Raw genomic sequence first — 25,506 nt, 5'->3', positions numbered from 1 at the left:
GGGGGCGGGGCCTGGGCTCAGGGGAGGCCTAGGGGCGGGGCATGGATGCAGGGGGGCGGGGCCTGGGCTCAGGGGAGGCCTAGGGGCGGGGCATGGACGCAGGGGGGCGGGGCCTGGGTGCAGGGGAGGGACTGGTGGGGACTCTCACTGGCACCAACCTTCCTGGCAGGCCCTTGGCTGGGGCTCTGCTGGGCCCCCACCCCAGTCCCTCCCTGCCCAGCCCCTTCCCACCTCTCTCCTCCCTGTCCCTGAGAGCGGGGGGCGGGGGGTGGGCGCCGTGGCCTGGGTTCCCGAGCTGGGTGCCATTGGGGGGTCCTGCACAGGACTCCTGGGTGGGGTGGGCCCTGCCCCCATCCCTGCCCCCATCCCTGCCCCCATCCCTGCCCCCATCCCTGCCCCAGCTACTTCCATATTTCAGCTGAAGTACCAGGTTTTAGAAACTTTATTAGACATTTGTGGCTGAAGTACAGCATGGTGGCCTGGGCTGTGACAGCCGTCCTGTCCTTGTCCTCCTCAACTTTCCCCGGCAGAGCCGCTCCACCCAGGCCCTCGAGGCAGGAGCCCCAGCCACCTGCAGCCTCCCTCGCCCAAGCCAGGAGCAGAGGGCGGGGCTGGAGAAAGGGGGGCTGCCTCCCAGATCACCACTGCCCTTGTGCTGAGGGAGGGCTCCCCTGACGGGGTTGGAGGGGGGCTTCCTGGCTTCCTGGGGGGTCTGTGGCCCTTCCTCATCCTCCTCAGGCAGGGCCCAGTGGGGGGCAGGACAAAGGGCAGAGGGGCCGGCCCCGCCTGGTCAGGAGGGACTGTGTCCTGACAGCGACGCCCTCCTGCCAACGAAACACGCGGAGCCTGAAGGCTTTTCCGCGGCTCGATTTCTCGTAAAAACAAACAGGGAACAAAGTCGCTGCACCCGCACCCTCCGCCTCCGACTAACAGAAACCGAACGCGGCCCCACCCACACTCCCAGCCAGCACAGCCCTCTCTTTGGCAACACCACCTGCAAATCCTCCATCGGCTCATTTGCTGAACAACAGCAGGTACAAAAATACTCCGTGCTGCCCGCCCCGCCCAGCCGCACCCCAGTCCCCGTCCCTGCCGGCAGGGCCCCCGACCCGGACCGTGGGGGAGCCCCCACTGTCTTCTGGCAGCTGGGCAGGGCTGGGCTGTGCCCTCAGAGGGCACCTCTAGAGTGGGGCCAAGGGCAGGGGTGGGGCCAGAAGCCCCCCATCTTTCAAGCTGCCCCCTTGGCTCCAGCAGGGGGACCCCGAGGCGGGAGTCAGCCCAGACCCTGCTGGGAGGGAGAGCCAGGGGTCTGGCCGAGTCGGTGCAGGGACAATACAGCCGCAGACTTTGAGGTGAGTGGGGCGGCCCCCGAGCCCGGGCTCCTCTCTGCACTGAGCAAGCCCAGAAGCCGGCAGAAGGGGCCAAGGGCACAGGGAGAGGCTGTCCCAGCGGCTGTGCCGATCCCTCGCCTGGCGTGGGACCCAGCATCCTGCAACGCCCTTCAGGGGTCAGTGAGCTGGGTGTGAGCCCCTGACCACCGCCCCCAGCCGCCAGCAGGTCCCCTGCACTCCGAGGCCAAGCAGTCCGACAGCGGAAGCCAGGACAGAGGGGCAGGGGCTGTGGGGCCTCCCTGGGGCACGGCCGCCCCACTGTCCAGGGTGCTGCGGGGCACGGAGGTGCTGAAGCTGCTGCCGACCATCGCCGGTCCTCACGTGGTCCCATCCTCGCGCTGCGTCCCATCCTCGCTGCCGCCCAGAGCAGGACTAGCAGGGGCTCTGAGGGGGCTGCCCCGGCCTCACGCTTCCTCACAGCTGACCCCAGCACCTCCTGCAGGGCCTGGCCAACAGGGGCCCGAGGTCAGAGAGGTGCTGAGGACCGCCCCTCCCACTTGCCCTCCTGGCTCGGGGCCACTGCCCAGCCCGCTCACTGTCGGCCCGTCTAGGTGGGAGCCACACCCATTTCTCCTCCCACTGAGTCGCCAGCACCCGGGTCAGGGCCTATCCCCCGGTGGGGAAACTGAGGCCTGGGCTGGCGAGCGGGGGCTCCTTCGTGTGCCCAGGGACAGCGACGCGCCGAGGCCGCGGGGAGAGGGCTGGGACTGCTGGGGAACAAGGTGCCCGGGGGTGTGAGTGGAGGTGGTGGGCCTTCAGGGAACGGGCAGACGTGGCGGGGAGGCACCGGGCAGGGATGAGTCGCCAGGGCTGAGGCTGGCGGGGCGGCCCGCACGAGGGAGGGGTGAGCCCGGCCCTGTGTGGGCCCCACCAGGCACTGAGCCACCACCCTGGGCGCTGGGCAGCGGCCGTCAGACCTGAGATGCGCCAGGCCCTGAGCCGCAGGCAGGTTTGGGGGGACTAAGGGCAGCAGAGGGCAGGGTAGGGGCACTCAGTGTCCAGCCTGCCCCTGAGGAAAAATGAGAAGACAGCGAGGCCAGAGGGCCAGGCAGCGTCCAGGCTCAGGCCAGAGGACAGGGAGGCGAGGCCTGCCAAGGGGGCCAAGACGCACACCTGCGCGCGACCCGGCCCTCGGAGCCTCAGTTTCCCCGCCTGAACCCTGAGCTTGCACATAAGGATGAGTGCGCAGCCTGGCACCCAGTAGGTGCCCCTCCTGATCGCCCACTTCACTGTCGCGATCCGGCATCCCGTCCCGCCGGCCCCGCCGCAGCCTCACCTCCCACGGAGCCGGCGTCCGAGTCGGAGACGTGCGTGATGGAGAAGCGGGAGGCAGGCGCGGGCGTGGGTGAGACAGTGAAGCGCGAGAAGGGGCCGGGCGCGGCCGGCTTGGGGGGCGCGGCGGGGGCGGCCGGGGCGGGCTCCCCGACTGGCGTCAGCAGGAAGCCGCCATCCCAGGGGAGCGCCCCGCCTGCAAAACGCCCGCGGTCACTGAGGTCACTGTGGGGCTTCCCTAGGTGACGTCACAGGCCTCGCCCCGCCCCCATCCACCCGTGAGGTCGCAGGACCCTGGCCCCGCCCTGCGGGCCCCGCCCACCACACGATGCCATCCCATAGGCCCCGCCCCCTCAGACCACGCCCACGACCCAAAGGCCCCGCCCATGCAGGCCCCGCCCCCAGCTCACCCTCGGGGCCTGTCAAGCGGATCGGGGAGCCTTCCGGCGGCCGCAGCCGGCTGGGGGCGCTGGGACTACCCGGCAGGAAGGCGGCGGGCGACTCCTTGGCTCCGGGGAAGGGCTCCCCGAGCTCCCGGGTGGGGCTTTCCTGCGGGGTCAGGGCAGCAGGTGACGTGGGCCGCCAGTAGCGGCCACGCCCTCGGCTCTCCTCCCGCCGCCGCCCGGCCCCTCCGCCCCCCGCTCCCCGCCCGCCCTCGCGCGGAGCCCCGGCCGCCGCCCACCTGGTCGAACAGGTAGACGGTGACGTCGTCGAAGAAGGACACGGCCTTCTTCTTGCGCTCCAGGTCCTCGCAGAAGGCCGCGGGCAGCAGGCCGGGCATCTTGAGCAGGCTGCGCAGGCGGCGCGCGCTCTGGCTCTCGGCCACCACCACGGGCACGGGCGGCGCCTCCTCCTCGCTCTCCTCGCTCGGCTCCTGGACGCTGTAGCAGCGGAGCTCCTCGTCCGACTCGTCGCTGTCCTCGCTGTCCTCTTCCTCGTCCTCCAGCCGGCCCTCCGGGGCTGCGGGGAGTCCCGCCAGGGCCAGGCAGAGCGGGGTTCTGGGGGCGCCCCGGGCCCCTGTCCTTTCCTGCAGGGCGGGCAGCAGTCCGCGGGCCTCCGGGAGCTCGGGGCGGTGGCTCTCGGAGCTTCGCGGGACCGGGGTCAGCAGGAAGACCTTGGAACGCCCAGGACCGGGCACGGGCGGCACCTGGGCTGGGCCTTGGGGGCAGGGCGCCTCCTGCCTGGGGCCAGTGGGGCAGGCGCTTGGCCCAGGGGAAGAGTCCCCCCGAAGTGGCAGTGGTGACGCCTCTCTGGGGCCGGGGCTTTGCGCCTCCCCAGGCACCCAGGGCTCAGACGGCCGTGCTGGCCGCAGCCCCGGGCTCTGGGGACTCCCCAGGTCCAGCTCTGGCCCAGGGGCCGGGACACCGCCCGCCTCCTTCTCAGACCCCGACGGGGGCTCGGGGTCCGTGTCCAGGTCCGAGAAGTAGGCCGAGTCGCGGTACGGGGTCTTCTCGCTGAGGGAGGCTGGGAGCGGAGTCTCCTGGCCAGGCCGCTCGCCCTCCGGGGCCCGCCGCCCGAAAGCCTCCGGCTCCCCCGGCTCGTGGGCGTCCTTGAGCACAAACTCGGGGGACTCGTAGTTCTCCGTGTCGTAGCCGCTGTCCAGGGCCCGGGGCTGCCCCCCAGAGCTGCCCTCGGCCGGCGGGCTGCACGCCTCACAGCCGCCGTCGCTGGCCGAGGACGGGATGTCCAGCGAGTCCAGCGAGTCGGGCGTGCCCACCTGCTTCTGCAGGGAGCGGATGGCCGGCGTCGAGTCCAGCTTCTCGGCCTGAGGGCCGTCGCTGGACACGTCGGTGAAAACGCCGGACGTGGCCTCGGTGGTGTCTTCGTCCTCGCTGCCCGGGGCCTCCAGCTCCAGCGAGCTGCCGCCTCCGTCCCACGTGTGGGCTGGCTCCGTGGCAGCTGCCTGGCTGCTGGCAGGCGTGGGGGAAGCAGGCAGGGCCGTGGGGGCGCTGGCCTCCTCCGTGGGAAGCAGGGCTCCCTCTAGGGATGGGGTCGGGATGGACGGAAGGGGCAATTGGGGTGCAGCAGGGCCCTCGGCCTCCTCGGCACACCTGGGCTCTGTCTGGGGGCTGTGGCCCCCACTCACAGCTGCCTCTGTCCAGGGGTGTGTGACCTCAGCAGGACACAGATGGGGGAGGTCCAGGCAGCAGCCTGGCTCCTGGCCAAAGCAGGCCCCCTCTGGCCCCAGAGGAGGCTCTCTGGGGGTCGCGGGGGCCAGGGGGTGGCCCAGCTCAGGGACAGCCTCGAAGGCACCCTTCCTGCCAGGACAGCCATCCACGTGGCTGCCGTCCGTGCGGCCCCCTGTGCAGCCTGGGACCCAGGAGGCGGGGGCTCGCCCGCTGTCGGGCAGCCAGGGTCCTGATGTTCCCGAGGTGGATGCTCCCAGGGGGTCCCCAAAGACGGGCGGGCAGACAGTGGCCACACCCCAGTCAGCATCCTCCACTCCGGCCTCCACCAGCATCAGGCCCCCGGGCGAGGGTGAGGGCGAGGGCGGGTCCTGCGTGGGGTTCCTGCGTGGCTGGTGGTCAGAATGGCCCCAGGGGCCATCGGTGGAAAGCGTCTGGCCCAGGGGCGGCTCCAGAGCCAGCGAGGCGGCCACGCCGTCCGTATCCTCAGGATCAGGGCCCGGGGAGCTCGGGGCACAGCCAGTGCAGTCGGGGTCATGGCCGGCGGCGGGCGTGGGCTCCTCCAGGCGGATGAAGTACTCGCTGCCCACGGAGGGGCTGTGCGCGCTGAGAACGGGCACCACGCCGGGGGGCGCGCCCTCGGGGGCGCAGGGCTCCTGGAGGCGCGTGGGGCACCCCGGGCTCAGCGTGCCCCCTGGCGGCGAGAAGGCGTCCGCGCCGTGGCCCGCCTCCCACTTGTACTCGAAGTTGAGGCCGCAGCTGGTCTCGGTCACGGTCAGCACGTCGTCCCCGTCGGCGTGGAAGCCGTCGCCCGAGAACTGCTCCAGCAGCGGGAAGGACGAGGCCGTGGTCAGCTCGCCCGCGCTCCCCAGCGCCAGGCCCCCAGCGCCCGGCCCGCCAGCGCTGCCCCCGCGGGGCCGCAGGGAGCGCCAGCGCTGCTCGAACTCTTCCTCCTCGGCCTCCGTGGCGGCCCTGGCGCTCAGGTAGGACAGCAGCAGGTGCACCTCCTCGGCCGTGGGCCGCTGCTCCGGCTGCAGCCAGCAAAACTGCATCACCTCGTACCTGCGGGGGGAGGGCCCGCTCAGCCCCGCCCCCCGGCCCCCAGCAGCGAGCCCACCTGCCCTGGGGTCAGGGTCTGGGGTCCCCTCCTCACACGTGCGGGCAGTTAAAGGATCCCCCTCCCCCCCGTTTAAGTGGAACCAGCAACGGGCTGTGCTTTGGGTACAGGCCGTTGTCCTTGGGCCCAGGGTGGGACGCAGAGGTCCCCGCCGGCCAGAGGGGAGCGAGGAGGAGCCGGAAACCCAGGTGGTCAGGAGCTACCACCCCGGGCCTGGATGCCTCCTCCCGGCCGGCGTCCCGGGGGCTCACCAGCGGTCGGACAGCGCCAGCGGCAGCCGCGGCTTGGGCAGCTTGAGCTGCTGCTCGCGGATGGCGTAGGCCAGCACCTGCCGGTCCGAGTGCTGCGGGTAGGGCTGCGCGCCCAGCTCGAAGAGCTCCCAGATGGTCACGCCCAGGGACCTGCGGAGGGACGGCCGTCAGCGGACGCCGTGCGGTGGGCAGTCCGGCATCCCCAGGCGCTTGGGGCGCCCTCCGGAGGGTTCTCCCTCAGCCAGCGGCAGGGCCTGCGGGCCAGGCCCACGCCCCGGTCCAGGGCGCCTGGGCCAATACAAGCCAGCCTCGCCTTGACCGAGCCCCGTCCACCGTGTGTTCATTCGTTCGTTCCCTTTCCACGCCCAAGACCAGACGCCGCCCGCACGGGGGCTGCCCTGGCAGAGCTCCGGTCCTGCTGGTCACTGGCAGAGGCAGAGGGAGGGACAGACTGCGCCAAGGCTGAGGGAGGGGCGTCTAGGGACGCCTCTGCTCAGCATGGGGTGTGGGGGAGGGGGGCCGGGGAACATGGAGGCCCGGGAGAAAGCCACGGGGTTCCTTCCGGGGGCAGCAGCTTCACCAGCTCCTGGGGACGGGCTGCCCCAGAGGCTGAGGGACCAAGCAGATTTGGCAACAGAGAAGCCAGGGGCCACCATCCGGGGACAGGGGGTGTGCGCTCCTGACCTCCCCTGGGGCCGAGTGCGGCACGTCCTCACACACAGGCCTCTGAGCGGCCAGCCCGCTCCCCAGCACAGGGCACCACACGGGTGGCAGGTGGATCGGTCCTGTGTCCTCCCCGGACACCAGGCTCCGGGCAGAGCGGCCGTGAGTCTGATGGCGGGGCGGGGGGTGGGGGCACTCACCACACGTTGCTGGCCTGGGTCTGGTCCACCACCAGCAGGTTGCCATGCACCTCGTCCACCAGCTCAGGGGCGATCCAGCGCAGCGGCACCCACAGCTGGTCCGCGGTCACAAGGTAGTCCTCCTGCCGGCGGAGGGCAGTCACCGCCCGGCAGGCGCCGGCCCCGCCCGCGGCCCCCCAGCCCCTGGGCCCCACCCCGCGGCCCCCCCAGCCCCTGGGCCTGGCCCCTTCAGCCCCTCCATCCCCTGGGCCCCACCCCTTCGGCACCCCCAGCCCCTGGGCCCCACCCCGCGGCACCCCCAGCCCCTGAGCCCCACCCCGCGGCCCCCCCCAGCCCCTGGGCCCCGCCCCTTCAGCCCCCCCAGCCCCAGGGCCCCGCCCCTTCGGCCCCCCAAGCCCCTGGGCCCCACCCCGCGGCTCCCCCAGCCCCTGGGCCCCACCCCGTGGCCCCCCCAGCCCCTGGGCCCCACCCCGCGGCCCCCCAAGCCCCTGGGCCCCACCCTGCGGCTCCCCCAGCCCCTGGGCCCCACCCCTTCGGCCCCCCCAGCCCCAGGGCCCCACCCCTTCAGCCCCCCCAGCCCCTGGGCCCAGCCCAGCCCGGCGGCTCACTCTGTATTTGCCGTGGGACAGGCCGTAGTCTCCGATCTTCACTGTCAGGTCGGCCGTGAGCAGGCAGTTCCTCAGAGCCAGGTCACTGGGGGTGGAAGGCGGGGTCAGCCCGCTGTGCCCAGCGGGGGCTTGCAGGCCGCCGAGGGGGCTGCGTCCTGGCTCTGCTCCGTGATGGGCAGGGAGGGTGTCCAAGAGGCGGCGCCTTCCCCTGCCCAGAGCCCCGCCCCTGCCCAGCACCGGGCATTTCGGGGGGTCCGTAGGGACCCGGCCACACGCGCTGCCAAGTAAGTGGACGAGGACCGTGAGGCCCAGGGAGATGGAGAACAGGCCGGGCGCTCAGTGCAGGCATGGCCAGCGCTCACTCCCCTTACCTCATCCTGCACCCCCACTTCTTCTGGGTCATCAGCCTGCTGACCCTTCCATCCCTCGTCTCTTGGGGGCCAGCCAGCCGGGACTCTGTGGTCTGTCCTCCCGCCCACCACGCCGTGGCCCTCAGCTCATCACTGGGGAAGCTGAGCTCCTGAGTGTCCCGGGGCCCTGCCCTGCCCACACGGGGTCTGGGCGGGGCAGGGTGCGGGGTGCCTGCCTGCAGCAACGGGGTTCCCCCAGCCCTCCTCCAGCCCAGCAGCAGCCTCAGCTGCCGCGCCTCCCCTGCCTGCCTGCCGCAGGGTGTCTGGGCGCAGGGCCGTGGGGAGTTTGTCGGGGGGGCCGCGTCCAGGGGCCAGGGACGGGCCTGTGCTGCGGGCATGAGGGCGAGTGGGCACGCGGGCAGGTGGGAGGCTGGCAGCTGCCCTCTTCAACAAAATCACTGATGCTGGAGTTGCGAGTCATCACTCAGCACCAGGATCTTGTTGGGGAGGACGGCCCGTCTCGTCCAGGCCGCGTCATCGCCACTTCTTCAGGCGCGTCCCCTGCGCGGGGCACCCCGGCCCGTCTGTCCCCCTCCCCCCAGGGGCCAGGAAGCAGGACTGAGCCTCCCTCCCCGGCCTGAGGGAGAGCGGGGGGCCGGCGGGGACCCGGGGGGCACGGCCCGCCTCTGGGGCAGAGGACAAGCTCAGGCCGACAGCGCTTCGGCCGCCCACCTCGCCGTCCTGCAGAGCCGGGGTCTGGCCCCCCTGCCCCTTGCTCTCTGTTCAGTAAAACTACTGCCCAGTGGTCCCCGGACGCCGCATGGACGCCGCCCTCCCACGGGCCCCCAAGAGCTCTGGGGCCCGGCCCCTCACCTGTGCACGTAGTTGCTGCGATGCAGGTGCAGGAGGCCGCAGGCTACCTCGCAGGCCAGGCGCTGCAGCGTCAGAGGGTCCGGCGCCAGGGGCTCCGCCACCCGGCAGCTCCGCAGGTAGCCCTTGAGGTCCCCCTGCCAAGAGGGGCCGCACCGTCACCGCCGGCGGGAGTGGGTGCCTGTGCAAGCCCCCCCCGCCCCCCCCCGCCCCCCCCACCCCCGCAGGGCCTGCTGGGCAAACCCGCAGGCAGGGGCACTCCCCCAGGCCAGCCCCCGGCAGCCCCGTGGGCCCCCCAGGCCACTCTCTGAGTTCGGACCACTGGACCCGCTGGTGGGCGGCCGACGGGCCACGTGAGCGGGATGTGGGCCAGGACAGAACCAGGCAGGTGGCCCACGTGTCAGGGCAGCTCCGACCTGCTGGCACCACCAGCTGGGAGGCCGCGCTCCCCTGGGGCAGGGCTGTGGCCAGAAGCCCAGAAGGCAGACAGCGGGGCTGCGTGCCTCGGGCCTGTGTCTGCCCAGGGTTCCTCGGGGTGGCTCGGAGGGGTGCCTGCGGGGAGGGGCTTGGGGGAGGGGCCTCTAGGAGTGGGGGCAGGCCCCTTGCTTTAGGGGAGATGGGAGGCCCACAGAGTGGGGAGAGGGGTCCCCGGCTCAGCAGTCCTCTCTGCGGGGATACGGGGCCCACCCTCCTTCCTGGAGAGGAGCTGGGGGAGGGGGCAGGCGGGGGTCCCGGGGGAGGCGGGCACTCACCATGGGGCAGAACTCCATCACCAGCAGGTAGGGCGTCACCTCCGCGCACTGGGCCAGGCACTGGAGTAGGTTGCTGTGCTGCAGGGCCCTGTGGAGCCGACAGGCTGATGACCGGTGGGCGGGCGGGCAGGCAGGGAGGGGGACTGGAGTGGGGAGGGGGACAGGAAGGGTGGGGAGGGGGACAGGAGGGGGGAGGGGGACAGGAGGAGGGGGAGGGGGACAGGAAGGGGGAGGGGGACAGGAAGGGTGGGGAGGGGGACAGGAGGGGGGAGGGGGACAGGAGGAGGGGAGGGGGACAGGAAGGGTGGGGAGGGGGACAGGAAGGGTGGGGAGGGGGACAGGAGGGGGGAGGGGGACAGGAGGGGGGAGGGGGACAGGAGGGGGGAGGGGGACAGGAAGGGGGGAGGGGGACAGGAGGGGGGAGGGGGACAGGAAGGGTGGGGAGGGGGACAGGAGGGGGGAGGGGGACAGGAGTGGGGAGGGGGACAGGAAGGGTGGGGAGGGGGACAGGAAGGGTGGGGAGGGGGACAGGAGGGGGGAGGGGGACAGGAGGAGGGGAGGGGGACAGGAGGAGGGGAGGGGCAGAGCACAGAGCTTGCCTTGCATGACAGGGTCCCGGCGCCCAGTGCAGCCCCCGCCTCCAGCCCCCGCCCGGCCCGGCGCCACCCACCGGTAGGGCTGCGCCTCCTCCAGGAAGTGCATCTGCTCCTGCACGCTGGCGCTGGCCGTCAGCTCCTTCACCACCACCTGGGCGCTGCTGAGCCCCGAGTGCACCTCCCCCAGGAACACCTGCGGGTGCACCGCCGCCTCGTTTACACATCGGACCCGGTCTGGGCGGCCAGGCGGGGAGGAGGGGACCTGCTTGCCCCGCCCAGGCTGGGGGTCAGGGAGCGGCTGGCACCTCCCGGGCAGCACACACCGCCCAGGCTGCAGACCCCAGCTCCCCAGGAAGGGGCCCAGCGGGGGGACCTAGAGAGAGGGGACCCCAGGGCTGGGGCAGCTCCCAGGAAAAGCAGTCTCCACCTGCCCCCCCACCCGCCCTCCATGCCGACCCCTCCCCACCCCAGCAGGCAGCTCACCTTCCCGAACCAGCCGTGGCCGATCTCCTCCAGGTACAGCAGGCTGTGCCGGCCCAGGGCCGTGGACTGGAGCAGCTGCACTGTAACAGGCGGGCGAGGGCTCAGGGGCCCCAGTTCCGCCTGCGCCACCGCCGCCGCCCGTCCCCCTCACCTCGCCTCTCGAGGGGCTGCCCTGCGGGCCGGTTCTGGGGAGCCACCCCTGGGGGCTGCCATCAGGAGCCGGGCGCCACAGCCCAGGGGAGTCGTGGGCCCGCAGGGTGCATGGGGCATCTTTCTGGGTGGGTCTGGGAAGGCTGTGCCCCGGGCCACAGGGCCGGCTCAGGCCGGGGACAGCAGTGCCTGGAGCCGGCCCGGGGCTGGGGCCCCACGGGAAGGAGGACACGGACCGACCGGTCCCCTCGCCCCTGCCACAGGCTGGCAGTCCAGCGCCAGGCTCGCCAAAGGCTCCTTTGTTGGGGCTGCTTCAGGGGACACAGGGGCTCATTCTCCTGCAGGCCAGCTGGCGAGGTCAGCGGGGGCGGGCGGGGAGGGGCCAGGCTGTGGGGGCCGCTCACGCCCTCCAGGCCCAGGGGATTCCCCGAATTCTGCTCCCACGCCAACTGCCCCGAGGGCCCGGGGAATGCTGACCTTGATGCTGAGCCCGCTAGGGGCTCTGAGTCCCAGGGCTCCACCCCTGCACCCCGGCCTGCTGGCCTCTCTGGCTGGGGTCTCCCCAGCAGGAGAGCGACCCCGGCCCCGGCCCCACCCTTGGCTGTTTCCGACGACTGGCCATTCGGGCCGTGGGGTTCCCTGTCGCTGAGCTCTACACCCCACGAGGAAGGGCGCGCACCCTCCTCCACAGGGGAGGCGGCAGCTGGGCGGCCTCTCCCGGATGTGACCTCGCCGCGGCCCAGGTGCCTGCCAGGCCAGGCGCTCTGAGCAATAAACCTGCGTCTGTTCCGCATTTCCAAAGGGCGAAGGGCGTCCTGCCACCTTGTGGGACCCACAGGGCCCGCGGCCCCCAGGGGTGCGGAGGGAGGGGGTCCAGGAGGCTCCCGGGCAGGTGGGGCCCCAGCCAGGGCATCACCATGACGACGGCAGGAAACACTGAGCCTCAAAGATTCTCCGAGTCAGGCACACAGTCAGGGGGGTGACAGGCCAAGGCCGGGGGCGTGGCCCCTGGGTGGCCCCCGGCTTCCCCCAGCTGCCCAGGCCAGCGCCCTGGTGCAGGCTCGGCGACCCAGGGTCATCAGGGAGGCTGGGGCCGACCGCGGATGTGTGAGGTGGCCCTTTGCACGGACGCCCTTGTCCCTGCCCGCCTGGGGCCGTGGAGACGCTGGCCAGGAGGTTGGGGGTGCAGGGGACGCCTCTGGGCCCGGGCCCTGGGGCTGGCAGCTCCTCTGCTCTAGGATCAGACCAGAGCCTCGGGTCCCCCCCCCCCGCCCACGGTGAAGGCGGGCTGCAGGGGCAGCATCTGGTCAGGGCCCCGCAGGGCCGGGAACAGAAGCAGGGGGGCTAGCCTGCCCCCCACCCCGCGCCTGAGTGAAAGGTTCATTCACGGGCCACCCACAGGGGGAGCCCCGAGAGCTCCTCCGCCCTGAGGGGGTGTGCCCTGCCCCCGGGACACCACGGAGCCCACGTCCCCGCGTGGCCGCTGGCGCCAGGGGGGTCTGGGTCAGGCACCCTGGGACGCTAACCCTAACCCCTCCTCCCGGCACACGGCGGCCCATCCTAGGCCCTGCCCCCAGCACAGCAGCCCCAGGTGGGGCTGAGCCCCGTTGGGCCGAGGGCTGTTCCCCAGCCTGCTCCCAGCGCCCCAGGTCGCCCCAGAAGGGGGCACTCCCCCCCTCTCCCCAGGATCACGGCTCCTGAGCCCCAAGCCTCATTCTGCGGCACCCCCTGCCCGCCACCCTGGGCTCACTCACCTGATCGCCCCGGCTGCTTGGCCATGGGCAGCGAGACCTCGGCCAGCGGGAGGACGTACACGTCGGGCCCGTGCTGAGCGGCCGCCGGGGACCCCTGTGCCGAGAGGTTGGCGGAGTACTCTTCCCCCTCGGCATTCTCCAACTCCTGGGCGGGGAGGGGGCGGGGGGGGGGCACAGGGACATGGGGGCCGCGGTGAGCTCCGGGGCAGGGGCAGGGGGCAGGGCAGGGGCAGGGCAGGGCAGGCTCCGAAAAGCCTCTCTTCCCAGCCGAGCTCCCACCTCCCCTGAGCTGGGGGTGAAGCCCCAACACTCCTCCCCGTCCCCCCGGCTGGCATCCCTCACCCATCTCCTGGCTCCTGGGCAGACAGACCCACAGACCCTCTGGCCCGGGGCACCAGCTGCCCAGGAGGCTGGTGTCTGTTCCGTGTTGGTCAATGGTGGGCCTTGAGCCCCATCACCCCCTCTGCCCCGTGGAGGAGCTGCTAAACGCCCCACCCCTGCCTCCCAGACAAAGAGCCTTCCTGACTTTTGGGGGCAGGGACCCCACCCAGCTTCCCCCCAGGCCCTCACCCGCCTCCACCCCAGCCCTCGGCCAGCGGGCCACCCGACCTTCAGCCCGCAGGCCGATCCGCTCCCGCCTCCTTAGGAGCTGGGGTGCAGTGGCAGCCGGGCTGGGGTCTGAAAGGCGCGGCCACACCTGTCTGTCTGGGGAACACGCCCTCCCCCGGGGCCAGGGCGCAGCCTGAAGGCAAAGTCTGCCTGCTGCCTGCCAACAAGCCCTGCCCCGCCGGGGAAACCGAGGCCCGAGGCTGCTGGGGCTTCCGAGGGGATGGGTGTGGGGGGGAGCCAGGAGGCCTGGGCTCCCCGCCCGCCCGCCGTGTGACCCTCCTCTCTCGGGGCCTCCACCTTCTCAGCGGCAAGAGGGAGGCAGGGGCCCTGCCAGTCCCCACAGGCCGTCCGGTCTGTGCCCAGGGGACGGAGCTCTAAGAGGGCACAGCCGCCCACCCACCGTCGGGGTCGGGCCCCGGCCCAGCCCTTTACCTGCCGGCGCCCCCCGGAGGCCCCCCGGACGACGCCAGCCCAGCGGGCGAGCAGGTAGGGCAGTGTGAGCATCCTGCCCAGCCCCTGCCCCCAGCACAGCTCCCCGTGGCACCGCGGTGCAGCCCGCCCGCCCCCTGGGAACGTGGGCGCTGGAATGTCCTGGCGCCATGGTCCCAGGACGTGAGGGGGCCCTTGTTTGGGGCCCGGTTCTCACAGCGAACAAGGAGGGGTGACTTATACCCCTGGCCCCGCCCCACCTCTGGCCCCCAGAATCTCCTAGCTCTGGCCCCAGGGTCTTCCAGGAAACCCCAGCATTGCCTGGCGGGTCGGGGACTCAGTCCTGCTGCTCAGGGCCGGGCAGACGGGGCCCCGGGCTCCGAGGGGTCGGAGAGGATGGCAAACTGCCCGCTGTCCACTGTGGGCTTTGTCACAGGCGAGTCCTTGTTCATTGTCCTCCCCGGGTAGGCGCCCGCACCCCCCCCCCACCCATGAGGTGACACAGGGCGGGGGGGGGGGTGAGAAACACACTGTTCCTCTAAAACGGCCGGGGTGTGGGCACTGGCATGGAGACCCACAGGGTGCTGTGCTGGGCCACGGATGCCCCCCCCCCCCCCCCCAGAGCTCGCCAGGCCCAGGAATCTGACCCTCGGCCGGGGCGGGGCGGCCGCGGGCGGCGGCTGTTTGCTGGGTCAGCAGGAGCGGCCCACATGCCGCTGGTTGGGGGTCTCGGCTCCCAGTTCAGAGCCGCTGCTGCTCGAGGGGCCGCTGTGGGCAGCCAAGGGCTTGCAAGCTGGGGGACCACACCCCTAGGGGCGCCCTCAGCCACTGTTCTTCGGAGGCTCAGCCCTGGGGTGCAGGGCCCTGGGGAGGGTGGGCAGTCCACGCCGGTAATGCTGCCCCCTCAGCCCCCGCCTTGGCCCTGATGTCAGCCACACAGCCCTTCCCTCTAAGCCCGATGCCAGGCCTCCAGCCCGTGACGGAGCCCCCGCGCCCCCAGGCCTGCTCCCCGTCCAGCGGGCTGCCCTGTGAACAGCCCCCGAGGCCTGGCCCTGAGCTGGGGGGGGCAGCCTGAGGCCCAGACCCGTGAGGGACCCGGATGAGGGAGGCGGGGGGTCCTGAGGGCCGGGCCCCTGGCAGCAGCCCCAGGGGAGGCACTGTGGCCTCCGCCCGCCCGGGCTCAGAGGGCCCCCCGGTGGCCAGGAGACCCGGGACCCGGGCCACAGCCCCAGGGACCCCCGGCCTCACCTTGAACCCGATGCCGCCCTTCTTACAGCACAGGCAGGCCAGCATGAGGGCGACGACGGTGAGGAGGCCCGACAGGGACACGGCCACCACGGCCAGGGAGGACGGCCAGGAGAGCTCGCCGAGCGGGGCGCCGTCTGCAAGGGAGGGAGCGTCAGGCGGCCTCTGCGGCCGGCCCCCCGGCCCCCACTTCCCCCCCCCCCGGCCCCCACTCCCCACCGGCCCCCATTCCCCGCCCACTCCCCACTTCCCTCCAACACCCACTCCCCACCGGCCCCCACTACCCCCAGCCCCCACTACCCACCATGCCCCCGCTCCCCCTAGATGTGCTCAGGGGCCAGCCACACCCCTGCCCATGGCTCCCCAGCCCCCAATTCATGGTACGGCCTCAGCACCCCCACCCCTGCTCCAGGACCCCCCACCAGGACACTCCAGGCAGCCACAAGGGCCCGAGCCTGCAGTCCCTCCGCCAACCACTGGGGGCCACTCTGGCCTCATCTTGGGCACACTTCCCCATTGAGGGGGTTCGCAGACACCCCTCCACGAGGTCAGGGTCCGGGGGCTGTGGGGGACCCCTCCACGTCTCTCTCAGACTCTGGTCACCCCTCCTCCCCTCGGAGCCTTCCCGGGGGGATCGTTACCGAAGCTCCGGGGGTGTCACTGGGAAAGGCTGAGACCCCAAGGGGGCGGGGGGGCCTAGCCCCCCTAAGTGGGGCCACTGTAGCGCTGGCCGCTGGCCACTTGCCAGGCTGGGGCCAGGGCTGTGGGGCATAAGGCCTGTCCGGCTCTGAGGCAGGGGGACCCCGCTGTCCCCAGAAGGTGGCACTGTGTGGGCGGGGCACTTCCAGTCGCCCCCTTGCTGAACCAACCACCAAGGGCACCCTGCAGACAGGGGGGCCCTCCCGCAGTCCCTGGTCCACAGGAGCCCCCTCGTGGCTCACCCTCACTGGGTGGGGAAACCAAGGTGCCCAGGACAGCACGACAGGCCCCCCCCCCCCAAGCACGGCCCCCAAATTAGGGCTCCCAGTTGAGCCCGGGCTTCGGGGAAGCTTGGCCCTCTGCGGCGAGGCGTCCCCTAGACAGAGGAGGGCCAGCGCCCCTGTGCGCCCCACCCGCCGGCTCTCTCTGCCTGCTGGCCCCCAGCTCTGCCCACGAGACCCCAACCTCTCAGCTCCCAACGCTGATCCCTCCAGGCCCGTATGCAGACCCAGCAACGAGGAGGCTGAATGGTAACAGCGGGGAACAATGAAACGGCAGCGCCGCGAAGGTTTTCACCCTCCTGCTCGCTGGGGGCCTGCGGCCTGTGTGGCGGCTCCAGGGAAAACAAAAATAGAGGCGCCCTGTCCCCCAGGGGGCAGCTGGGAACTGCCTGCAGGGCCCTGGGGAGGGTGGGCAGTCCACGCCGGTAATGCTGCCCCCTCAGCCCTTCCCTCTAAGCCCAATGCCAGGCCTCCAGCCTGTGACGGAGCCCCCGCGCCCCCAGGCCTGCTCCCTGTCCAGAGGGCCGCCCCCACTTCTGGGCGTTTCTCAGGAGAAGCCCCCCCCTGGTCGGAAAGGACCCGTGCACCCCACGGTCACGGCGCGCTCTTTGCAACAGCCAAGACCAGGGCGCAGCCCACGCCCGTCGGGGACGCGCGGAGAGGGAGGCCTGGCCGCCCACGGGGAACTGCCCGGCCTCGAGAGGGTGGGACTCGCCACCTGCCACGCGGAGGGGCCCAGCGGGCCGTCCTGAGGGAGTCAGAGCACACACCACACGTCTCGCTCACATGTGGAAGCTAAAGATCCCCCTTCCCCCCCCCCCCCCCCCGACGACTCCCAGCCCAGGACAGCGGGGAGGGGCGCGGCGGCGGGGGGGGGGTGGAAGGGGGAGGGCGGTCAGAGGCTATTGGGAGGGAGGAGGGCGGGCCACTCAGGCCCCTCCAGCCTCAACCCCGCGCCTCCGTTTCCCCAGCCTCCTGGCTGGGCCGCAGCCTGCCGCCTGCAGAGGAAGGGAGCCATCGGCCCGAGTGTGGGTGAGGGTGCGGAGACAGCCTGACCGAGGCGCGTCCAGAACCAGCAGGTGCACGGAGGCCACAGCCGCAGGCAGGCGCAGGGCCCGGGTGGGGTGACTGCAAGGGCCCGCACGGCCTTCTGGGGCGCTGAGCCCGTTCCAGAGCTAGAGCGTGCTGGTGGCGGCACGAGATGCCATCGCGCAGATGACGTTCCAGCGCTCACGCCCACGTTACACGGACTCCACCTGGATTTTAAAACGCTTCCAGCAGCCCGGCCGGCGCGGCTCAGGGGTTGAGCGTCGACCTAGGAACCGGGTCACGGTTGGATTCCGGTCAGGGCACAGGCCCGGGTTGCGGGCTCCATCCCCAGTGCGGGGTGAGCAGGAGGCAGCTGATCCATGAGTCTCTCTCATCCGTCGTGTTTCTATCTCCCTCTCCCTTCCTCTCTGAAATCAATAAAGATATCCACACTAATAAAAGAGAAACGTGCAAATCACTGTCACTCCGCTACGCTACCAGCCCCCCGCCGCTCTGGGCATGTGGGGGTCGGAGAAACCGGGTCCCAGCGCCTGAGGCTGGGTGCAGCCCGGGAGACGAGGAAGCCGCCTGCCCTGTGATCCCAGGCCGCAGCCAGCGGAGAAGTCGCCCACACTGCATCCCAGGGAAGATGGAGAAGCCTCCCACCCCGTGGTCCTGGGCGCCAGCACTTGCGGCTGCAGCCCAGGTGAAGCCACCTGCCCACCACCCCCTGTGGCTGCAGCTGGCCTGGGTGCCTATGGCTGACCAGAGGGAGGGAAGCCCGGATCCTGGGTGCCTGTGGTCGGCTGGAAGAGGGAATCCTGGATCCCGGATGCAGGGCCGAGGCAGAGGTGGTGAGGGGCAATAAAGCCAGCAGGGAAGCAGTTAGGGACAATCAGGCAGGCAGGCAGAAGAAGTTAGGGGCAATCAGGCTGGCAGGCGAGCAGTTAGGAGCCAGCAGTTCTGGACTGTGAGAGGGATGTCCGACTGCCGTTATCCCCTGAGGGGTCCCAGATTGGAGAGGGTGCAGGCCGGGCTGAGGGGTACCCTCCCCCCCATGCACAAATTTCATGCACCGGGCCACTAGTCTATAATCCTATCTAATAAAAGAGCAATATGCAAATTAACCACTCTGCTACACCCACAAGCCACGCCACAAGCCACACCCACCAGCCAATCAGGAGCGAATATGCAAATAAACCCAACCAAGATGGCTACGGCCACAGAGAGCAGGAGGGAGGCTAGGGTTGCCCTGGGCGATGGAGGAAGCCAAGCTTCTGCAGCCCTGGCCGGCCTAGGCCTCCACTCAAGGCTACAAAGTTTCAATGATAGAAGATACATAAATGCAAACAGAAATGGCGGCAGCCACGGAGCTGGAGAGAGCAGGAGGCTAGGGTTGCCCCCGGTGATGGAAAAAGCCAAGCTTTCCACACACCCTTGCCGGCCCAGGCCTCCGCTAAAGGCTACAAAGTTTCAATTATAGAAGATACATAAATCCCAACAGAAATGGCTGCCGCCACGGAGCGAGCAGAAGGCTTGGCTCCACTCCAGGCTACAAAGTTTCAATTGTACAAGATAAATAAACCCCAGATCCCAGGGCCTCCGCTTGGGTAGCCAGGGGGCGTGGCCAGCCTGCAAACCACCACAGGCCCCTCACCCAGGCCACCCCACGCCCCAAGGGAACCCCCGCCCTGATCCGGGACTCCCTTCAGGGCAAACCAGCTGGCCCCCATCCGTGCACCAGGCCTCTATCCTATCTAATAAAAGAGTAATATGCAGATTGACCATCACTCCAACACTAAAGATGGCTGCCCCCATGTGGTCAAAGATCCTGCCCCCATGTGGACACAAGATGGACAGCAAGGGAGGGCAGTTGGGAGGGACCAGGCCTGCAAGGGTGGGCAGTTGGGGGCGATCAAGCCTGCAGGGGAGGGCAGTTAGGGGTGACCAAGCCAGCAGAGGAAGGAAGTTGGGGGCAACCAGGCCTGCAGGAAAGGAAGTTGGGGGGGACCCAGGCCTGCAGGGGAGAGCAGTTGGGGGGGGGACCCAGGCCTGCAGGGGAGGGCAGTTAGGGGCAAACAGGCTGGCAGGGGAGTGGTTAGGGGGTGATCAGGCTGGCAGGCAGAAGCGGTTAGGGGCAATCAGGAAGGCACGCAGGCAAGCAGTTGGGAGCCAGCAGTCCTGGATTGTGAGGGGATGCCCGGTGGGATCAGGCCTAAACAGGCAGTCGGACATCCCTCGAGGGGTCCCAGATTGGACAGGGTGCAGGCTGGGCTGAGGGACACCCCTCCCCCCGTGCACGAATTTCATGCACCAGGCCTCTAGTAATCTATAACAATAAAAGCATAATATGCTAATTAGACTGGACAGCTGTACGACCTTCCGGACACCCTTCCGGACAAAGCCGGGGCAGTGAGGGCCGAGCCCCTTGCACGAATTTGGTGCATCGGGCCTCTAGCATTACAGGTAAATAAATAAACTAAGTGCTGTCACAGTCAGACACTGGTCAAGGCCCTTGAATTTCACAGCACGCTCTTTCCTGCAGGTCAGGGCAGCCCATGGGCCAGGGCCCCGTCCACACGCAGTTCCCCCCGCACACACAGCCTGTGCCCACAGCCCCCAGGGCTCAGTGCCCACAGCCCCCAGGGCTCAGTGCCCACAGCCCCCAGGGCTCAGTGCCCACAGCCCCCAGGGCTCAGTGCCCACAGCCCCCAGGGCTCAGTGCCCTCAGCCCCCAGGGCTCAGTGCCCACAGCCCCCAGGGCTCAGTCAGTGCCCACAGCCCCCAGGGCTCAGTGCCCTCAGCCCCCAGGGCTCAGTCAGTGCCCACAGCCCCCAGGGCTCAGTGCCCTCAGCCCCCAGGGCTCAGTGCCCTCAGCCCCCAGGGCTCAGTCAGTGCCCACAGCCCCCAGGGCTCAGTGCCCACCCCCATGCAGGGCTCAGGTGCCCCCAAGGCTGAACTGCTTAGAATGCCCCCACGGGGTCCGCACTGGCCCACCCAGTCTGCACCCAGCTGAACCCCCAGCTCTGCCCTCTGGGTGCCCAGCACCCACCCTGTGCCTCCACCTTCTAACGCACCTGGTCCCAGGCTGGCCACAGGCTCTGCGGCCCCGGAGGCTGTCACCTCCTCCCAGCCCTGCGCCCCGGGGAGGTACTCACACGACACCACGCACTGTGCCACCTTCAGGGAAGACACGGTGCCCGCCCAGCCCCGGCCTGTGGGTCCAGCGAGAGCAGCCAGGACACGAGGACACGGTAGGGGCCCCCACCCTGGCCCAGTCAGGGAGCCCGGCCACCCCGTGCTGGGGGCCAGCACGACCTGAGGGGCTCGGGGTCACCACAGGCCTGGCCGGGCCTCGCGGGGCCTCTGAAGACATCCTGGCCCCGCCCCGCCCCGCCCCCCCGCCTGTGCCCGGTGGCGCAAACAGGATCTCGTACAGGAAGGAACTGTGCAACCCGCGGCATGCACGGAGTGAGTGCCCGAGCGCCAGGACAGCCGGAGCCCAGCGTCTCCCTGACACCCCAGTGAAGCAAGTGGCAGGGTTCTGGGGGGCATGGGGGGGCAGGAGGGGCGGCCACGCCCCCCACGAGCCATCCACAGGGCAGACCCAGCGCGAGGGGGCCTGTGGGGCAGTTTCTTGGCAAAGGGTTGCCCGAGGGAGGAACAGAGTCCCCAGCAGGGCCAGGGCACCCCCCGCTGGCAGAGACAGGGGGTCGGCCTGGGCGCCTCCCCGGCAGGACCAGGCTCAGCCCGTCCCCTCCCCTCTCCCTGGACGGCGGCGTGGGGACTCATCAGCCCTGACTGTCTGCGGTGGGGGCATGAGCACAGCCGAGGGCACGTGCCCCACACGCGTGTGCTCAGACACACGGCCTCCCCGGGCCTCCCCGGACGAAGGCCACATCTGCAGGACACCCCCACCCAGGAGCTGGACTGCGGCTGCCCCAGTGCCCGCTGACCCCATGCCTCTGGCCCTGACCTCAGCCCGTGGGGAAGCCAAGGCCGACCCTCCCTGCTCAGACCCCGGCTCTGGGCAGAGTTGCAGCCAGACCCCCCCCCCCCCCCGCCCAGGCTCCACCCCAGCAGGTGAGTGGGGTCTGGGGGGCACCTGTGTGGGAGACTGTGCCCACAGCCCCCACCGCAGACCCTCCAGACCTCCTCACCCCTTGCTGGGGCGCTGGGGGGATGGGGGGCGCTGGGGGGATGGGAGGCGCTGGGGGGACGGGGGCGCTGTGAGGACGGGGGAGCGCTGGGGGGACCAGGCAGGGGGCGCAGGGTTCTGCCTCAGGCTCTGTCCCAGGCCAGGGCTGGCCTCAGTCGCGGCAGCAACGTTCCCGTTGAGAGCCTGGGAGGAGGGGGCCTGGCCCTGCCACGGAGCCCCAGTGCCAGTCCCGGGCCTGGGAGGCCCATCCTTCCCGGGGCCAGGAACGGCCTCTCGGAGACGCCTGCCTCCTGCCAAAGGATCAGGCAGCTCCCGGTAAACAAGGTGGACCCCCTCCGGCCGCAGGGCTCCCCCCCCCTCCCCCGCAGCCCCGGCAGCAAACGCAGGCGGGAAGCTCCCTGCACCAGGGGCCTGGAGCCCGGCTGGGCCCGGAGGCGGGACAGTGGCCCCAGCAGGACCATGGGGCCCTCGTTCACACTCGTTAAGAATTCCGAGTTGGTGGGAGCAGAGAGTGGGCCCTATGGGACCCTCCCAGGGGCTCCCCCACCCCTAGCGGACTCCCCAAGGCAGGGTGGTGACGGCAGAGCCCAGGTCTGGGCCCCAGGCCGCCCTGCCCACGCGTGCACACATGGATGCGCGGCCCTCCCCGCGGCCCGCCTGAGGCCAGCTGGGCAGGGCTGCCGGATGGAGGGTGGGAGCCCCTGTCCCCGGGCCAGACAAGGCACTGCACCCCCACCTGGAGGAGCAGGGCCAGGCCGGCCACAGCCGAGTGAGGGTCACCCTGTGACAGCTGACCCCAGGCTGCCGGAATGCTGCCGCGCTGAGGCCGGGGCTGCGTCCTGGGGGAGGGCCGGGCCCCGAGGAGGCCGCCCCGATGCTCCCCATGCCCCGGAGCTTGCTGGCCGCCTGGCCCCCGGCCCCCCAGTCCTCAGGCCGCACTTGGTCGAGGAGCCAGAGCCTCCGAGTCAGCCCCCTCACTCTCAGCGAAACTGCCGCCATGGCCGCCACCTCTCCGGGGCCACCAGAGAGCCCACAGCGGGTGGGCAACGGCGATGACCCCCCGACCCCCACCCCCCGCCTGGGGCCGGCCCCTCTGTCTACCCCTGACTATGGAGCAACCACAGAAACAAACAGCCCCACACCCTGCCCTCGGAGTGGGGTGGAGCCCCAGCAGGGTCCCCCACAGACGCGGGCAGACCTCCCAAGAGCCAGCGCTCCCTGCCTTGGGGATGGGGAAGCCACGGAGCCACTGAGCCTTGTCCCTAAGCACCGGCCCCCCTCAAAACAGCAGTCTCTGTTTACTGAGCGTCGTTCCACCAGACACTTACCTGCCGCCCCAGGACCGAGGGCCGGCACTGCCCTCCCATTTTACAGATGAGAAAACGGAGGCTCCGGGAGGTAAGACTGGGCTGTGGGACCCCAGGGGGTGGCGGGCTGGGGACCCCACCTCTCCTCCACCCCAAGGCCCACGTGGGAGCCCCCAGGAGCCCTGTATCCCCAACCGGTCACACAGCTCCCCACCCAGAGCGCCCCCCCCCACGAAGTGGTGGACCTGCGGAGAGGAGGGGCCCTGGCCTCCAGCTGTTCCCTGAACATCGTTCACCACTGTCCTCACCCCGCCCACAGCGGTGCACCCACACGTGCAAGAGGCAGGGCTGTGGTCTCCGCGGTGGGGGCGGGCTCGAGCCCCACACCCGGTGTGAGGAGCGGGTAACCATGTCATACAGGGCAGGGCCGGGAGGGGGGCCCACAGCCTGCGGTCAGTGCCGGCACCCCCACCCTGAGGCGGGACCCTCCTGCCTGGAGCACCCTGGCCCGTCCCCAAGGGCTGTCTGGGCCTGGGACGCTCAGCGGCCCCCCCACCGCCTGCCCAGAGCTTCCGCCTGGGCCTGGCGGGTGACTGTTCTCCAAGCCTGCGAGTCCCTGGGAAAATCCGAGAGCATGCCCCCCACCCCAGCCCAGCAGACACCCTGCCGCCCGCTCCCCCCCCCCCAGGGGCCAGTGCCTCCCAGGGGCCATGCCCAGGGGACGCCGAGCATCACCACAGGCCTGGCCCCACTCCAGGAGGGCCCGTCCCATGTGTCCAGCCTTGTTCTGGCCGAATTAGCTGGTGCCACGGCCCCGTGACCTGTGGGTGGGACTTCGGGCCCCAGGGCCCCAGCCCGGGGCAGGGGTCACCTCCCACCCAGGGAAGGGCTGGAGCTGGCGGGACAGGCACAGGCGCACTCTGCCCACCCAGCTGCCCACCACTGCCAGGAGGCCAGGCATCCCCGGGTAAACACACCGCCAGGGCCACCAGCCTGGCAGGGGAGGGGCCTGGGCCAAGGTCCCGGCAGCTAGCTGACAGCACCCGCCCCCCCCCTGCCCCCCGCAGCCTCCCCACTGCCCCGGGACCCGGGCACCCCCTGAGGCCCATCTCTTCTGAGCCTCGGCCCCGAGGGCTCTGTCCCACGGATGTGCCCACGGCTCCCACCTCCGCACACAGCTGCCGGGGTGGGGGTGGGGGGGGGCGGGCAGAGCTCCTGGCCGGCTCCTGCCCTGGGCGGGAGCCTCCAGCCAGGACCTTGGGCCACGAAGGGGCCTGGTGGCCTAGGCCCCAGGGGCACTCCCACTTCTCCCAGGAGGCCCGGCCCGGCCCTGGCACCCTCTCCTCGGGACACCTGGGGCAAATGCAGGCCTCCTGCCCCAGTTAGCTGAGCCAGAACCGGCCACAGAGACAAGGGAGGGGGCACCTCTGCCGCCCACCCACTGGGGGGCCCAGGCCTGCCCAAGGCCGGACCTCAGGCCCACAGGGGGTCCAGCCCTGGAGCCAGTCCTTCCCGCCCGCTGGGGTGGGGAAAGGGTTAATTTCCATGCAAAACAGGAGCCGGGCTGGGAAGCATCATGTCCGCAGTGGGGGCCGCGGGCAGGACCGCCGGTGGTCGGGGCGCGGCGGGCAGCAGGCGGGCCTGGCAGAGGGGTGCTGCGCGCACTCACCGGGGTCGAAGTGCGAGCTGAAGGCGAAGCTGGGGTTAAAGAAGGAGGACGACATGGCCAGGGCCAGCGCGCGGCTCCCGGCGCTGCGTTCAGAGCGCCCGCGGCCCCGGCCCGCTCCGCGCCATCGCCCGGCGCCCACAGCCGCAGGTGCCGCGCGCAGCCCGCCGAGCGCCCCCAGCGCAGCCCCGGCTCACGGCTCACGGGGTGCGGGGCCGCCGGGGTGCGGGTGGGAGCCGCGGCGACAGCAGCAGGCACCTCCGTCCGGGCCGCCGCGCGCCGGGCTTGGGGCTGGTGCAGCCCGAAAACACCGGCGGGAGCGCGCGCGCTGGGGTGGGGGGGCTCCTCTCTGGCTGGGGGGGCACGAGCCGCGCGGAGGGGGACCCGCAGGCGGAGGGGGGCGCGGAGCTGTGGGGGAGGGGCGGCAGTGCGGGGGTTCAGGTCACAGAGATGCGCGCAGGGGGGACCCGCAGGCTGGGAGGCACTGAGGCGGGGGGGGGGGGGGGGGTCGGGGGGCAGAGATGGAGGATGGGCGAGCCGGAGTCGGGGGTGGGGCCGAGGAGGCGTGGGGTCACGGAGACGCCGGATGAGCTTGGGGACACGGCGGGGGGCTGCGCGGACACGGAGGGGGCCTCTCCCCAGGACGTGCGGCACTGGCGGGTGGGCCCCGTGGCAGGAACGTGAAAGCGCGCGCAAGGTGGCGGGGACGCGCGGGGCCCACGCGCGGGGTCAGGCCGGCGTGGGGCCTGCACGGCAGGTCTGGGGGCCGCGTGGGTCTGGCCCCCGGGCCCTCTGGGCGGCGCCGCGCTGCGACCACCAGGCAGCCGCGGGAAGGAGCCGCCCCGCGGGCACCGGCTGGGGCAGGGCAGGCGCCGCGCGGGGCACCGAGCACCGAGGGCCCGTCCCCCGCCCCGCGCGCCCGGCCCCGCCGCGCCATCTTGCCCGGAGCTGCCGGAACCGAGGCCCCTCCCACCGCGGGAGCCGGGGTGACGGTGTCGCCAGGTTTAAGTTGGCTGTTACTTGGGTCACCCCCTCACCCATCCCTCCATTCATTCCTGGCCAGACGAGCGAGGAGCTTTGGCAGGGCCGGCTGGGGCGGGGGAAGGGAAGGCCGGCCAGGCTCTGCGGACAGGGATCAAGGTCATGGGCAGGGACGGTGAGGCCCGTCAGGCCCTGAGAGAGAGCATCCTTTTTCCTCCAGACATTAGGGGTCCCCTGCTGTGGGTGCCCCCCCCCAGGCCTGCGGAGGAGGGGGACCCAGGGTCCTTCTTGCGGGTGCTGTGTGGCTGCCGCCAGAGGGAGGTCCTGGCAGGGCAGGTGCTCAGACCCCAGGCTGTGGCCCAGGGGCACCCCCAGTGGGGCGGGCTGGCAGCCCCCTGCGGCCCAGCCCACACGGAGACGGCCTCTGAGAAGGGGCAGGGGACTGGCCCGGCTGTCAGGGTGGGCGGGAGAGCAACCGCCTGTGAGCGGGGCATGCAGGCGTGAGGGTGGGCAGGAGG

The 25,506-nt window shown here is 71.3% G+C and overlaps 1 protein-coding gene across 4 annotated transcripts; it reads right to left on the bottom strand.

Annotated features, from left to right (window-relative positions):
- Positions 1–425: 425 nt before the first annotated feature.
- On the bottom strand, positions 426–24,663 carry AATK (apoptosis associated tyrosine kinase). Of its 4 annotated transcripts, none has more exons than XM_080682001.1 (14): positions 24,011–24,662; positions 14,896–15,003; positions 12,584–12,728; positions 10,680–10,759; positions 10,271–10,389; positions 9,601–9,688; positions 8,852–8,985; positions 7,629–7,713; positions 7,021–7,142; positions 6,158–6,307; positions 3,346–5,851; positions 3,074–3,212; positions 2,668–2,859; positions 426–1,836 (listed from the first exon to the last, which is right to left on the bottom strand). In XM_080682001.1, exons 3-14 carry the CDS (start codon positions 12,606–12,608, stop codon positions 1,796–1,798), a joined length of 3,681 nt encoding a protein of 1,226 aa, XP_080538127.1. In that variant the 5' UTR covers positions 12,609–12,728; positions 14,896–15,003; positions 24,011–24,662; the 3' UTR covers positions 426–1,795. The 4 variants fall into 4 exon arrangements, with proteins under 4 accessions (XP_080538127.1, XP_080538129.1, XP_080538130.1 ...); XM_080682003.1 differs by having other exon boundaries at positions 14,870–15,003; positions 24,011–24,213; XM_080682002.1 differs by having other exon boundaries at positions 432–1,827; positions 24,011–24,663.
- Positions 24,664–25,506: the final 843 nt, after the last annotated feature.

Source organism: Plecotus auritus, assembly GCF_963455305.1.
Source record: "Plecotus auritus genome assembly, chromosome: 7".
Classification (NCBI taxonomy): Eukaryota; Metazoa; Chordata; class Mammalia; order Chiroptera; family Vespertilionidae; genus Plecotus; species Plecotus auritus.
The sequence above is the reverse complement of the archived record's forward strand: the minus strand, read 5'-3'. Positions and strand labels throughout refer to the sequence as shown.